The sequence below is a fragment of the Oryx dammah genome, unplaced genomic scaffold, assembly GCF_014754425.2.
Source record: "Oryx dammah isolate SB20612 unplaced genomic scaffold, SCBI_Odam_1.1 HiC_scaffold_27, whole genome shotgun sequence".
Classification (NCBI taxonomy): domain Eukaryota; kingdom Metazoa; phylum Chordata; class Mammalia; order Artiodactyla; family Bovidae; genus Oryx; species Oryx dammah.
In genome coordinates this window covers 16,826,404-16,840,847 of record NW_024070211.1, presented here as the reverse complement: position 1 = coordinate 16,840,847, position 14,444 = coordinate 16,826,404, and the positions used below count along the sequence as shown (strand labels likewise).

The window sequence follows — 14,444 nt, the reverse complement described above, 5'->3', positions numbered from 1 at the left end:
CCTGGAGAGTCCCATGGATGGAGGAGCCTGGTAGGCTGCAGTCCATGGGGTCGCCAAGAGTCGCACACGACTGAGTGACTTCACTTTCACTTTTCACTTAAATGCATTGGAGAAGGAAATGGCAACCCACTCCAGTGTTCTTGCCTGGAGAATCCCAGGGACGGGGGAGCTTGGTGGGCTGCTGTCTATGGGGTTGCACAGAGTCGGACACAACTGAAGTGACTTAGCAGCAGCAGCAGCTTTATGTTCATCATAATACTTTTATGCCTTATTTTAATTATCAGATTATCCATCTTCACTAGATTGAAGCTGCTTGGAATCTTTTTCAGCATTTTGTTCAGAATTCTCAATCCATAGTAAGCATTCTGTGAATGTGAGGTCAGAATGGGGAGGAATATAAGCCAACAGTAAAAGCAGAACTCATTCCTGTTGGAAAAATACATTTAAAGTATACCTCATTTTTTCTAGGTAAAATCGTAAATGAGATATCTATAAAGGAGTACTGAAAAAATCTAGGTTATTTGGTTGAACAGTAGAACCCTGATTCTTACAAGAAATTAAAATGCTTTTTGGTTTAGTAAAGTTTGTACTCACTTCCTGATTCCAAGCAAAACGTGAAGGCATCTGTGAGATACTGAGATGAAATGGAATCAAGCAATGGATATCCATAATTGGAATTCAGATTAGGATGTTGACTAGGCACAAACAAGCCCCGTTTTCATAGGCTATATTAAGTACAGAGTTCGCATCCCAGAGTTCTGGGGTCCAACACTAACAATGTTACTATAGACCAGAGGCAGCAACACAGTAGCCCATGGGCTGTATCTGCCTTAAACACATGTTTTTGCCTGCCTAGCAAAATCTGCAAATGTTTGTCAGAAATCCAGATTCAAGTGTACTTTTAAAAACAAAATTACATGATGACCATGGACCTACACCCCGAGTAACATGTCCTCTCTAAACATGATATGAACTTCTCAGTTTGCTTCAATCGTATTGCTTTCTCATTTGTTTACCTGACCAGTTCCTAAAGACATTCATGTTTGCAACCTCCAGAGCATCCTAGAATCTCAGCCTTCTGAGGGCCTGCAAAGATGTAGCTAACTGACACTTGGCCCTTAGTTCTTTTTTACTAGCTCTCAAACTGTATTTCTCTGTACTCCCTCAGGGAATAGTCTAGGAGACATGGCAACTGGTAGATTAATAGGTCAGGTTCAAGCCCAAAATCTCTTCTGATTTAATAGAATTAGCTCTGATTTGTTTTATATATTATGCTTCCTCCAAAAATTTTTTCAATCAAATCAAAGATTGGATATTACAATTTTTCTTTTGTTCATGGTAGTGCTCTAGTGCAGATGGTCAAATTCAAACTCTCATTTTGCCAGTGGGGCAAAAAAAACCTTTTAGAGGTAAAATGATTTGTATAAGATCACAAGCCTAGTTAATCTTGGTGCTACCTGCATTCAGACAATACTAAAGCAGAAAGACAAAAATAAGCAAGCAGTATCTACCTCTTGTCTTACGCTGTTGTTTGCAAATATGATATGTATTAAAATTTTGCTTTTCGTTTGTACATTAAAAGCCAGTGTACAATATAGATTAATATTTAATTTAGCATACAAGCTCTGATGTCCTTCAGGCTTAGTTTTTTAAAAAATGCCTAGTGTATGTTTGTGTGTGTGTGTGTACAGAAGTTTTCGATTACCCTGAGTCCAGCATTTCCTTTTGGAGACCCTTCATAGATCGTTGGCTAATTCCAGTGACTTCATATTAGATTTTATGAACTATACGCTCAAACTAATCACCAAATTCTTTTCTAGTGCAGTACTTAGAAATTTTAGTTTGCTCTGCTAGATTTATGTTCATGATTTTTCTCCTTTTCTGCAGGTGGACATAATGTCACAATCTCCTTGCAGTCCAGAACTGGACACACCCATATGCCTTCTGTGGTTGGCGTCCTTGTCTTTACCCAGTTCTGGTTCTGGTTTCCTCTTTCACACTTCTTGTCATTGGCTTATACCCCTACCTGTGTCATTGGCCTGAACAAAGACTTAAAGGTATGTTTGCAAGAGCTCAGTTTTATAGTATATCTTTACTGTATCCTATTCGCCACCCACTCATGATGATTTTCATGAAAATTTTAAAGATTAGTTGGCATCTTATTAATAAAATATTTTCCCCTCAGACTGAATCACCTTACTGAAAGGAGTGTGTTGGTGGGACTTTTGAAAATTAAGTCTCTTTACTAACAGTGTAACCTTGGGTAAATCAGTTAAGAAATGGTGAGAGAGGGCAAAGGCTTTATAATCATTGATGAATTTTATTTAATACTGAAGGTCTGTGAGAGCCGTTGTAGGATTTCATGCAGATAAATGACATGGTGAGATTTGCAGTTTAGAAACATCATTCTGGTATCAGTGGAAATTTGTTACAATGCTGTTGTAACAGTCTGGGCAAGGGAGACCTAAACTAAATCTTACTAAGAAAGGAAGGTTAGAGACAGGGATATGCTCCATGTTATGTGATGCTAGAGTGTGCTGGAGGAAAGGATTGTTACTAAAGGGAAAACAAGATAGGTGGATGTCCCTTTGGTAGTGACAGAACAGGACCAGGGAGGTGAGGAGCCAGGGGCAGTCATAGAATGAAACTAGTCATATAAGGCAAAGACTTAAGGTGATGCATTCCCTGTCATCACACTGTTTTGAGGGGGGAATGGGGGTGGGGGTCGTGGTTTCGCTTGTGTCTTTCTCAGTCCTTTGGCCCAGTGATTCACTTTCTTGGTCTTCCATCCTCTCAGAGGCTTTCTGACCTTTAGATAACTCTTAACATTTGGTTATCACTGTTGTTAAAACATTCTTTAAGTTTTCAGGGTGGAAAAATTTTAGGTAAAAAAATGACGGGTAAAGATTGAGTGTTTCACTGGATTGATTTTTTTTCTTCTTCAGTATAGCTGTATAGCCAATTAATTGTCTTGTAAGTGTTTCAGTATTAACTACTCGTGTATATATATATTGAGCAGTTTGCTCTCTTAGAGCAAGAATCTTTTGGTTTCCCAATCTCTAACACTGTGGTTAAACATACAGTGTAATCTTAGGGACTTCTTCCTCTGGCACACAGTTTTGTGATCTCTGTCCATTCCTTACAATGAAAGTGGGATGGAAAAGGCAACGTTGCTTGTCCTAGTAAATGTGGTGCTTATTACCATTCCCTATCAATGCAAATTGGGTAAATAGAGAAAAATTCAGACTAGAGAACTTTAAACCTGGTCACCAAGTAATGGAAAGCCAACTTTTCCATTAGGCTCATGCTAGACTCTGTAGTGTAAGGAAGGGACGTGGAAGTTAGGTGTGCAGATTAGATAATCAGATGACACTACAAAAAAGGTAACAGTTGATCTGATGCTCACACCATGACTGGGACATAACCCTCTGAAGCAGGGTGCATGGTAAAATGAAAAATGAAAGGGATGCCTGTTCAGAGGCACAGAGCTTCAAGAAAGTATAGGGAACCACAGTAGTTCTGTAAAGCCCCTCAAAACTAACTCAGTGAAAGAAGACAGATGCCTTTAAGGGAAGTGTGGTAACATAATTGAACAGCTGTGTGATTTAATGTGAATTGAAACTTCTGGCATCCCTTTGCATCTGTGTGCTTATTTTGGGTATAGAAACCTTAAACCTTGATTTTGATTATTTTAATAAAGGGAAGGAATTCTCTTATTTCTTCAGATGCCAAAAGTTCAGTATAAATCAAACTGTAAACCATCAACATTTGCGTATCCTGCCCCTCTGGAAGTACCAAAAGAAAAAGAAAAGGAAAAGGTAGGTTTTTTGTTACTTTGAACACCATTTGTACCTATATAACAGCTGCTTAGTGTTTTACTTGGGTTTGTTTTAAATACTGTTATGTTTTAAAGTAGGTATTTAAAAAAAAATAAAATAAAATAAAGTAGGTATTTTTAAAGTAATACTTCTTATGGTAAAATCCAGCATTACACAAGAGTATGGAGTGAAAGCCCTTTTCTCTCCTAGTCATCCAGGTCCCATGTTTCAGGGGTCACAATTTGCGAATCCTCCAAATGTTTTTTCTGCACATGTCAATACTTTTTATACCACAAATCATGTTTTCTACATACTGTTCTGCATCTTACTGTTTTCATTTTAGCAGTTCTTTTAATGTGTATTGATCTCGTTTTTTCCAAAGCTGCAGAGCGATCCCTTTGTGTGTATATTGTTTTACCAGTTCCTTGTCTGATAGACATTCAAGGTTATTTCTGATTTGTCACTGTTACAGATGAGACTGGGATAGAGTTTTTATACATGTGTATTTGTGCACTTGTACAAGTATATCCATAAGTTAGGATCTTACATGTAGAATTGCTTAATCAAAAGTAATGCAAATTGTTAATTTTTATAAGTATTAACTGAATTTCCTTTCAAAATGGATATAACCAATTTATAGTCCTCCCAATGAGTATATTCAGTTAAACTATGGTAAAATTGAGAGCTGTGCTTGTCCCTGTAGTTTTCTCAGTAAAATTATCCTTTATGACACTTGAGGTTTAGGAAAATGACTTTTTCTTGTAAGAGAATATTCCGTATTAGCCAGTTGATTGTTTGCTATAAATGCTATGGTTAAGTAGGGATAATTATGTAATTGACAAAATTTCCAGGTGATAGGTGATAGTGTCCTTTGATAATAGCATCTTGTTCATCAGCTGTGTATCTAATTCATCAGCTGTGTTTCAGGGTGCCCCCCGACACCTTTGAGTCTAAAACAAGGGCAGCTTTACACAATTACTGCCTAGCCTTTCAAGGTCCCTGTTTCACCTCTGGTTTCAGTGAGACCCGTCAAGGATGATAATTCCAGGTTAACCACTTAGCCACTGTGGGTTACCACTGTAGGGCATCTAGTCCAGTGAGAGAGCTTTACAACCAGGTTTGGAGAAAATTTTTGTTTTCCAGTGCTTTCCCTATAAAGTAAAAAAGGATGCGGCACCCAAATCTCTGTCTCAGAAACTTATCGTAGCAAATTAACATCTAAGGTATACTACAGATTTTAAAAAAATTTAGAGCTATATTGGACACAAGCCTCTAGCAACTAAAGATTTACCTGATAACTGTAACAGTGAGTTATCCTTATATTCCCAGATTATTTTGTTCTTTTTGATTCTTTACTACCAGGAAACAATAGCATTGTAGAACGGAATTCTTACTGGGCTTGTGCATTTGTGTGTAAGTGAAAGTGTTAGTTGCTCAATTGTTGTGACCTTGTGGACTGGAGCCTGCCAGGCTCTTCTATCCATGGCATTCTCCAGGCAAGAATACTAGAGTGGGTTGTCAGTCTCTTCTCCAGAGGATCTTCCTGACCCAGGGATTGAACCTGGGTCTCCTGCATTGTAGGCAGATTCTTGACCCTCTGAAGCACCAGGGAAGCCCGTGTAAGTATTACAACAGTTTACTCTGTTCACTCCTCTAGGTTTCTACTGCTGTGTTATCTATAACTGCCAAGGCTAAAAAGAAGGAAAAAGAAAAGGAAAAAAAGGAAGAGGAGAAAATGGAAGTGGTGGGTATAACTTTCTGGTGATATGGGTTGATGTAACTGTCTCTGTCATTGTCCAGATTCTTCCTTAGTTGAACGTTGTTATACCTTGCTCTTGACTTCCTTTAAATAATTATCCTGTTCAAGCATGGAAACCCATAAGATTTTAATTGAAAGAGACTTTAGAAATTAAACTCATTCATGGGAATAATAGTAGGGTACAAATCAAGAATGAGTTCTTGGAAGGTATGACAACTAAAATGGGTTTTGAAGGGCAGAGTAGGATCTTCATCAGACAGTGCGGTGATGGTACGAGAAAGAAAAGCCCTTTCAGGCAAAGGCAACATCATTTATTTAAATAAATATCTCTGCTAATGGAAAAACCTTCTTACCCTTTTTAATTAAGTTAAATATCACTCTCATCCCCAAGCAGTTACCATCTCTCTCTTCTGAGTCTGGTATCATTTTGGTTCTATTTCCATTATATCTAATCCTAACTACCTTTTGCACCTGATAGTTGCTCAGTAAATTTATTAAACAATGCTATAGAACAGAAGCGAACCTTTATGGGACTATATTTTTTTCCTCCCTATAGGATGAGGCAGAGAAAAAGGAAGAAAAAGAGAAGAAAAAAGAACCTGAGCCGAACTTCCAGTTATTGGATAACCCAGCCCGAGTTATGCCTGCCCAGCTTAAGGTCCTAAGCATGCTGGAGACCTGTAGATACCAGCCTTTCAAACCCGTAAGTTACCAATGGCCCTTAGTTATATACCAGTAGGATATTAATCTATAAGGCAATGGAATCTTTATAGAGAAGGATAAATTGCCCAAATGTTGGAAACAGCTCTCTAGTACTAATAAATCTCTTAGCAAAAGCGAACATGCCCTTCCATTCATACAGATTTGGATTCTTGACTTTTGTGTAACCATTCATCTACCAAAGGTTTACATCATAGAATTACTAATACAGCATAGTGATTAGGACCATGGACTCTGGAGCTGGACATCCTGAATTTAAATCCTGATTCTACCACTTTCAGCCTGTGTGAAATCCTCTCTCCATCAGTTTTCACTACTATAAAATAAGAATTACCATCCCTAACTCACGAGAATGTGATTGAACAACGCAATATACAAGCGTATACAAGCTTGTATATAAGCATATACAGTTAATACACAAGTACAAGAATGTTCTGTTTTACAATTAGAAAAGGATCTTCATGCCACTTAATTATTCTAGGGCAGAAAGTTTCGTGTTAGAAACAAATGCTGGTCAGAAATTTGAGCATGATAATGTCTTTCTTTTTTGGGTTCTTGCACACTGGAGAACCATTAGTAGACACACTTAGTAAATTCAAATCCTGGACCAATCTGAAATGTCATAGATAAGATTTCTAGATCCTTCTGGAAAAGTAAACCCATTATTATCAGCTTGAAGGTGTTCCCTGCTGGTGGTGACAACTCTTACTCACAACTGTGAGTCAGGGTCTTACCTGACTAGATTATCAGGAAACAAGGGCAGAGGATGGAAGATAGCTGTATTTAATGGAAGAGCTGGAACTGGGTGGAACTGAGTTTATATTGCAACTCTGCCATGTCTTAGCTGTGTGACTGAGACAGCTCATTTAATTGCTCCCTGTTTGTTTCCTCATTTAATAATTGGAATGGTGATACTACCTACCACTCAGGAATATTGTTAAGATTAAATAGGTTGTTATGTGTGAAATACCTAAAACAATATCTATAGGTGGTAAATCCTCAGTCATTAGCTATTACTTGGTGATGGTGACAAGTCATCAGACATCTGTGGGTAGCAGGCAGTCAGGCCAGGAAGGATAGAACAGTTTGAAGGTCTTCTCCCACCTCCTATTAATCTTGCATTCAGTTCAGTTCACTTCAGTCGCTCAGTCGTGTCCGACTCTTTGTGACCCCATGAATCGCAGCATGCCAGGCCTCCCTGTCCATCACCACCCCCCGGAGTTCACTCAGACTCATGTCCCTCGAGTCGGTGATGCCATCCAGCCATCTCATCCTCTGTTGTCCCCTTCTCCTCCTGCTCCTGATCCCTCCCAGCATCAGAGTCTTTTCCAATGAGTCAACTCTTCGCATGAGGTGGCCAAAGTGCTGGAGCTTCAGCTTTAGCATCATTCCTTCCAAAGAAATCCCAGGGTTGATCTCCTTCAGAATGGACTGGTTGGATCTCCTTGCAGTCCAAGGGACTCAAGAGTCTTCTCCAACACCACAGTTCAAAAGCATCAATTCTTCGGCGCTCAGCCTTCTTCACAGTCCAACTCTTACATCCATACATGACCACTGGAAAAACCATAGCCTTGACTAGACGGACCTTTGTTGGCAAAGTAATGTCTCTGCTTTTGAATTTGCTATCTAGGTTGGTCATAACTTTCCTTCCAAGGAGTAAGTGTCTTTTAATTTCATGGCTGCAGTCACCATCTGCAGTGATTTTGGAGCCCCCCCAAATAAAGTCTGACACTATTTCCACTGTTTCCCCATCTATTTCCCATGAAGTGATGGGACCAGATGCCATAATCTTCATTTTCTGAATGTTGAGCTTTAAGCTGACCTTTTCACTCTCCTCTTTCACTTTCATCAAGAGGCTTTTTAGTTCCTCTTCACTTTCTGCCATAAGGGTGGTGTCATCTGCATATCTGAGGTTATTGATATTTCACCCGGCAATCTTGATTCCAGTTTGTGCTTCCTCCAGCCCAGCGTTTTTCATGATGTACTCTGCATATAAGTTAAATAATTAGGGTGACAATATACAGTCTTGGCGTACTCCTTTTCCTATTTGGAACCAGTCTGTTGTTCCATGTCCAGTTCTAATTGTTGCTTCCTGATTGGGACCCAATACTACTTGGCTTGTAGTGTTGTGTTAAATGAATTAATTGGTAGAACCACCAGTGGAGAAGGGAATGGCAACCCACTCCAGTATTCTTGCCTAGAGAATCCCATGCACAGAGGAGAGCCTAGTGGGCTACAGTCCGTGGGGTCGCAAAGAGTTGGACACAACTGAACGACTTTCACTCACTCACCAGTGGACACATTATATTAGTCACTGTCTAGTCTGCAACCCACCTCGCCTAAGTGACATGTTTCTAGAAAATATATTCTAACAGCATGCTTTCAAAACTGCTCTTGCCAGACAGCTGTATTAGTGCACAACCAGTGAACACTTTAAGCACACACAAGACACCCAGTGATTCTGACAGTTACGAAGAACTAAAGACAGCAAAGTATATGCTCAGTGTCATGACACCATATGACGAGGCTGGTTTGCCTCAGCTGGAACTTAAATGATTGTTAAAGCTTTGCTCAAATTGGAGGAAGCTGTAACAGTTGTTCACTTACGAGCCAAAATATATTTCCTATGTCTGTGCCTGGCTGGCTGTTGAAGGTAGGACCCCAGTCGTATACATAGCCCCTCAGCAAAGACTGGGAGACTTATTCCAAGTATTTAAGGAACTCCATCACTAGTTATTAGCTGTCCGGTCAGTTCACATACAACAAAAATACTTTCTAGAAAAGTCACAAAACAACTTTTTTTTAAATGGGCAAAGGATTTGAATAGGCATTTCTCCAAAGAAGATTTACAAATGGCCAAAAGCACATGAAGACTCTCAACATCATTCATCATAAGGGAAATGTAAATCAAAATCACAGGGAGATGCTTCATCATACCTACTAGTATACCTGTAATCAAAAAGACAGACAGTAAATTTTAGATTACAGTTAGCAAGGATGTGGGAAATTGGAGCCTCAGGTGGCACTGGTGTAGGCGTGCACAGTGTTGGTGCAGCCCCTATGGAAACCGATTTGACAGTTCCTTGAAAAATTAAACACAGGCGCATCATATGACCCAGCAATTCCACTCCTTGGTATATGCCCAAGAGAATGAAAACCATGTCCACGCAAACACTTGTACACTGATGTTTCTATCAGCTTTACACATAATAGCCAAAAGGTATAAACAACTCAGATGTCCATCAAGTGGTGGGTGAATAAATAAAAATGATATGCACAATGGAATTTTATTCAGCCAAAAGAAATGACATAGTGATATATACTGCACCATGTTTGAACCTAAAAACATTATCCTAAGTGACAAAAGCCAGACACAAAAGACCACATGTTGTATGATTCTGTTTATTTGAGATGTCCAAAACAGATGAATCCATAGAAACAGAAGTTGTTTTAATGGTTACAAGGGCTGGAAGTAGGGAAAAATGAAGAATTACTGCTAATAGATGCAGAATTTCTTTTAGATTAAACATTCATCAGAATGTTCTCTTCAACTAGACAGTGGAAGTGGTTGCATGACTTTGTGAATATACTTAAAAAAAAACAACACTGAATTGTATACTTAAAAGAGTTAATTTATATTATGTGAATTATATCTCAATTTTTGAAAAAAGACTGCCTCTGTGGTGAAGAAAAGAGTACCCCCTGACTCATCTCCTCTAGTACCATGCTGGCAGGGTCATCAGCTCCTTCCTCAGATGTTGCATTTAATCTTGAAAATGGGTTGTATTCCTCCTATTTCCTGTCTATCTTAAAAGACGCCTTACAGAGAGTGTGGAGCTTTTGGCCGCAGGAAGTATCCCATTGCCTCTGTCTTCAGTTGTCACTAGCCTTCTCAGAAAACAGGCTGATTAGAGAATGTGTGAACTCTCTAACATATAAGGCATTAATAAACCTAAACCATGTAGGTATAAAAAGCTCTTCCTATATGTTGGTTATACTGCAGGATTTGGGCTGGAGCATTCCAATTAAGCATGAAATAGTACTGTTACAACCTAGAGCCATTATTTCCAAAATGCAGGAAGTCCTTTGCTGAATCTCCATTGGTCCTTTAGAGGTTCATACACACTTTTAGACCATAGAGTATTAAGATAGTGGCTAAGTAACTCTGTTCTTGGGTGAATATTGGTAGTCAAGTCAGGGACCATTCATAAAATGGCTTTTTTTCAAGAAAACTTTTTAAGGAAAGGGGTTATAGATTAATATGTGTGGATATGTGTGTATTTAGACAGGGGAAGCAGTTTAGAAATTCACGCAGGCACACCAGTTTTATAGCATGGCAGAGCAGGGTTCTGATGGGTAAAAAATTAGATTAGGTTGAACTGCAGAGATGCTTATACATATGTGAATCATTTGACTAATGTGCTTGGGCTTCTTTTCCTTCCCAGTAATGTGCTTTGGTAGAAATGTGTTTTTTCCAGATGTGCCCTCCACTGTTGACTGATTCAATTACAGAGAGCAGTTTTCCATTTCCTTTGACACAGGCAAGCAAATAGAATAAGATTGGTACACCAGAGATGGGCGAACAGTTTGGCACTTGAATTTACCTTTCGCTAATATGTTTGGGAGAGGGCTTAATAGAATTGCTTCTACATTCTACTTCCCTTTTATTTCCCATCTAGTTTTTCACTGTCTTGCATCACAGTGATGTGTAAATTAAAATGAAAAACACTCAGATATTTGTGATATTTATATTGTTCTATCATTCTAAAATTTCTGGAGAAAAATACTCTTTTCATTTATAAATTGTCTTTTGTATCCAAAATGATGCTTTTCACACAAATCATAAAAGGATCTATTAGACTGTGTGTCTTAAACTTTAGCATGCATAAAAATCACCTGAGGATCTTGTTAAAACACAGATTCAGAATTCTAAAGTAGGGCTAAGTTTTCTGCGTTTCTGACAAGCTCTGACATGATAATGATGCTATTGGCCCAGGACCACATGTTGAGTAGCACGGCATTAGACTGCCTCGTTGGATAGTAAACATTTTCCCTGCAGTCCAGCTGAAGCTAGTACAGTACTAGATAATGCTTCATAAATCGGGATGCATCGTCCAAACAGAGCAACACCACGTGTTCCACTCTCCAGAGCCACTGGGTTAAATTTGCAGATACTCCTGAGGCCGACAGTTATCTTTATCCTTTGTTATGTACATTGGCAGTGCTGTCCACGGTCAGTCCTCAGACTAACCTGAAGGAATAGATGAGGAAGATATTATTAGCCCCATCTTACAGTTGAACAGTTAAATTACTGGTGTAGCATCGCACAGGGACAAATGCCAAGTTTCCTGACTGTCATCTAGGAGAGTGTAGTTCCAGTTTTCTACTTCCAAATCATTCTCATTTTCTTGGGGTACCATTTAACAAGTAAGCACTCAAGATTGTGGAGCATTCTGGAAATACGAGTGGAGCTTGAGCATCTTTATTCCTTGCTCTGTTTAATAGCTGTCCATTGGAGGCATCATCATTCTGAAGGATACCAGTGAAGACATTGAAGAGCTGGTGGAACCCGTGGCAGCTCATGGCCCAAAAATTGAGGAGGAAGAACAAGAGCCAGAACCCCCAGAACCATTTGAGTATATTGATGACTAAGGACCAGAGGTGCGTGTGGAGCAAAATTGTGTACCGCGAGAAGTCTCTCTGTCAATTCTTCACAAATGTTTTTACAAGGACCTGGTCTCACTTTCCCCTTCTGTTCTTAATCCCTATTTATGTAATGACATGAAAACTTCTCTTTATTTGACCTCTTCCTGAATATGTAACCACCAATTCCTTTTTCTTTTTTTATTGATTCTCTCCCCTAGTCTAGTGTTCTGCCAGTTCTATTCAAAGTGGCTGCTCTGCAAACTGTTTTCATAGGTCCCTGAGGAAGGGGCTTGCTCCAGAATGTAACTCAGTGCTTCACTCATCAAAAAGCCTTGCTATCCCCTAACCACCCCCCAAAAATCAACTGAACTGACTGGCCGCTCAGTAATGGAGTTGATTTCCATTCTGATGTAAGCTCCTTCTTGTGGATCAATTATAGTTTGTGGACTGGCACTGTTCTGTAGATCCCACTTTGAGTAGCACAGGTCTGAATTTCTCATGATTATTCTCTCTTTCCTTTGGTAATACTTCCGGCTCTAAAAGCCTTACTATTCATTTATTCAGGGAAGCTACTGAACATCTAATATGTATAAGACAATAGTGCTTATAGGTACTTGTGGTCAGTTAGACTGTAAACAAAGCTTTGTCCAGTTGAAAAAGATTATTATGCCAGTTTCCTAACCATGTTGAAGGGGATTTTTAGGTGCAAAAGATTGCAATTTCACAAAATTATCATTCTACTCCTCTATTTCTTTTTCAAGTGGGTGTTACATATTTGAAGATGCAATTCCCTGGTGGCTCGGATGATAAAAAATCCACCCATAGTGCAGAAAACCTGGGTTCAGTCCCCGGGTTGGGAAGATACCCTGGAGGAGGACATGGCAACCCACTCCAGTGTTCTTGCCTGGAGAATCCCCATGGGCAGAAGAGCCTGGAGGGCTACAGTTCATGGGGTCACAAAGAGTCTGACACGACTGAGCAGCTAAGCACACACAAACTGTATAATCAAGGTTCTCTAATCCCACCTTGGGACAAATAGGTTGTAAAACAAACATGAATTGTACTCTTCAAAGAAGATAAGAATAGTATCATTATGACAAAGGAAAAATACATTTTAAATGTCATATTGCAGATCTAGCTCCATAAGTAACAATTAAAGCTTTCTCAGATAAATAATTAAGGCAGAAACCCTGCTCTTAGTAGAAATATATAATCAGACCCCCAAGAGACAATTTGCAGATTTATAACCTCCCTTCCTGCTTTTGAAAATTACCTTTCAGCTCTTAATGGTTTCCTAAGCTTTACCTGACCAGCACACGGCAGTATTAATACCTTGAGCTCTCAGTTTGTGTGCAGAACTGAGCTTACATTAGCCCCTGGCAGCCTTTCACAGTCCCCTACTGAAAACCTCCCAATTAAGACTTTCAGAGCTGTGAGCTACCAGATGGTGTAGAAGTTTTCAGTTGGAAATTGGATTCTTGTTAGTTTTTAAAAGGGGAAAATATTCAGTCTAATAAGAATTTGAAAGCTATAGTCTGTCTTAGCAAACTGGCATATTAGGACTGTATCATCAGGGTTAGGGGCTCGTTTTCTTTTCTTTTGTTTTGTTATGTTTTGGCTGCACCAGGCTGCATACCCGATCCTAGTTCCCAGACCAAGGATCAAATTTGTGCACCCTGTGGTGGAAGTGTGACGTCTTAACCGTTGGCCCGCCAGGAAGGTCCCTAGGGGCTAGTTTTAAACTTCAACATCTAGTGTCTTTGGGGTTTTTTGTTTTTGTTTTTCAATGTTTTTTAAATTAAGAGTAACCCTAGGTTCTCCCTCTCCCCGCTACCCCAGGATCTTATTGCTCGCCTGAAGAAGATTGTCCAGGCTCGTATTGGAAATGCCTGTGAGGAAATTTATGCTGAGACCTGCTATTCACTGCATGTATCATTGCCTCTGTGCTGACCTTGTCTGCAAGTCTTTGGTTGAAGAGATGGTATATGACTAGTGTTCTCTTTCACACAACTTGGTTTTCAAATAAATATATTATGATCTTCAGATGGACAAGGATTTCTTGTTTGATTTTCAGCCTGGATTGTAAATAAATGGATCAAATACTATTCTCCTCACCATGAAACCCCTGAACCCAAAGAGCTGAATCTGATTCCTGGGGTGAATAGGCATGACTTTAATATCAGTGAAGGAGTTAAACTATTTTATAAATTATTTGAAAAATAATGGGAAAAATAATAAGAAAAACAACCACCTTTGTTTATTCAGTTCAGTTCATTTCAGTCGCTCAGTTGTGTCTGACTCTTCATGACCCCATGGACCACAGCACACCAGACTTCCCTGTCCATCACCAACTCCTAGAGTTTATTCAAACTCATGTCCATTGAGTTGGTGATGCCATCCAACCATCTCATCCTCTGTCGTCCCCTTCTCCTCCTGCCTTCAATCTTTCCCAGCATTAGAGTCTTTTCCAATGAGTCAGCTCTTCGCATGAGGTGGCCAAA

General features: G+C 39.4%; 1 protein-coding gene across 1 annotated transcript in view; it reads left to right on the top strand.

The window, feature by feature from the left end:
• The window catches only part of PSMD1 (proteasome 26S subunit, non-ATPase 1), an 84,468-nt gene extending 70,476 nt beyond the window's left edge, over positions 1-13,992 (top strand). Inside the window, exons 20-25 of the mRNA XM_040228126.1 lie at positions 1,888-2,057; positions 3,726-3,818; positions 5,476-5,562; positions 6,134-6,280; positions 11,803-11,958; positions 13,783-13,992. Of these exons, the coding sequence (XP_040084060.1) occupies positions 1,888-2,057; positions 3,726-3,818; positions 5,476-5,562; positions 6,134-6,280; positions 11,803-11,949 (644 nt within the window). The 3' untranslated portion in view covers positions 11,950-11,958; positions 13,783-13,992. The remainder of the gene's footprint in view (positions 1-1,887; positions 2,058-3,725; positions 3,819-5,475; positions 5,563-6,133; positions 6,281-11,802; positions 11,959-13,782) is intronic.
• The last annotated feature ends 452 nt before the right edge of the window (positions 13,993-14,444 follow it).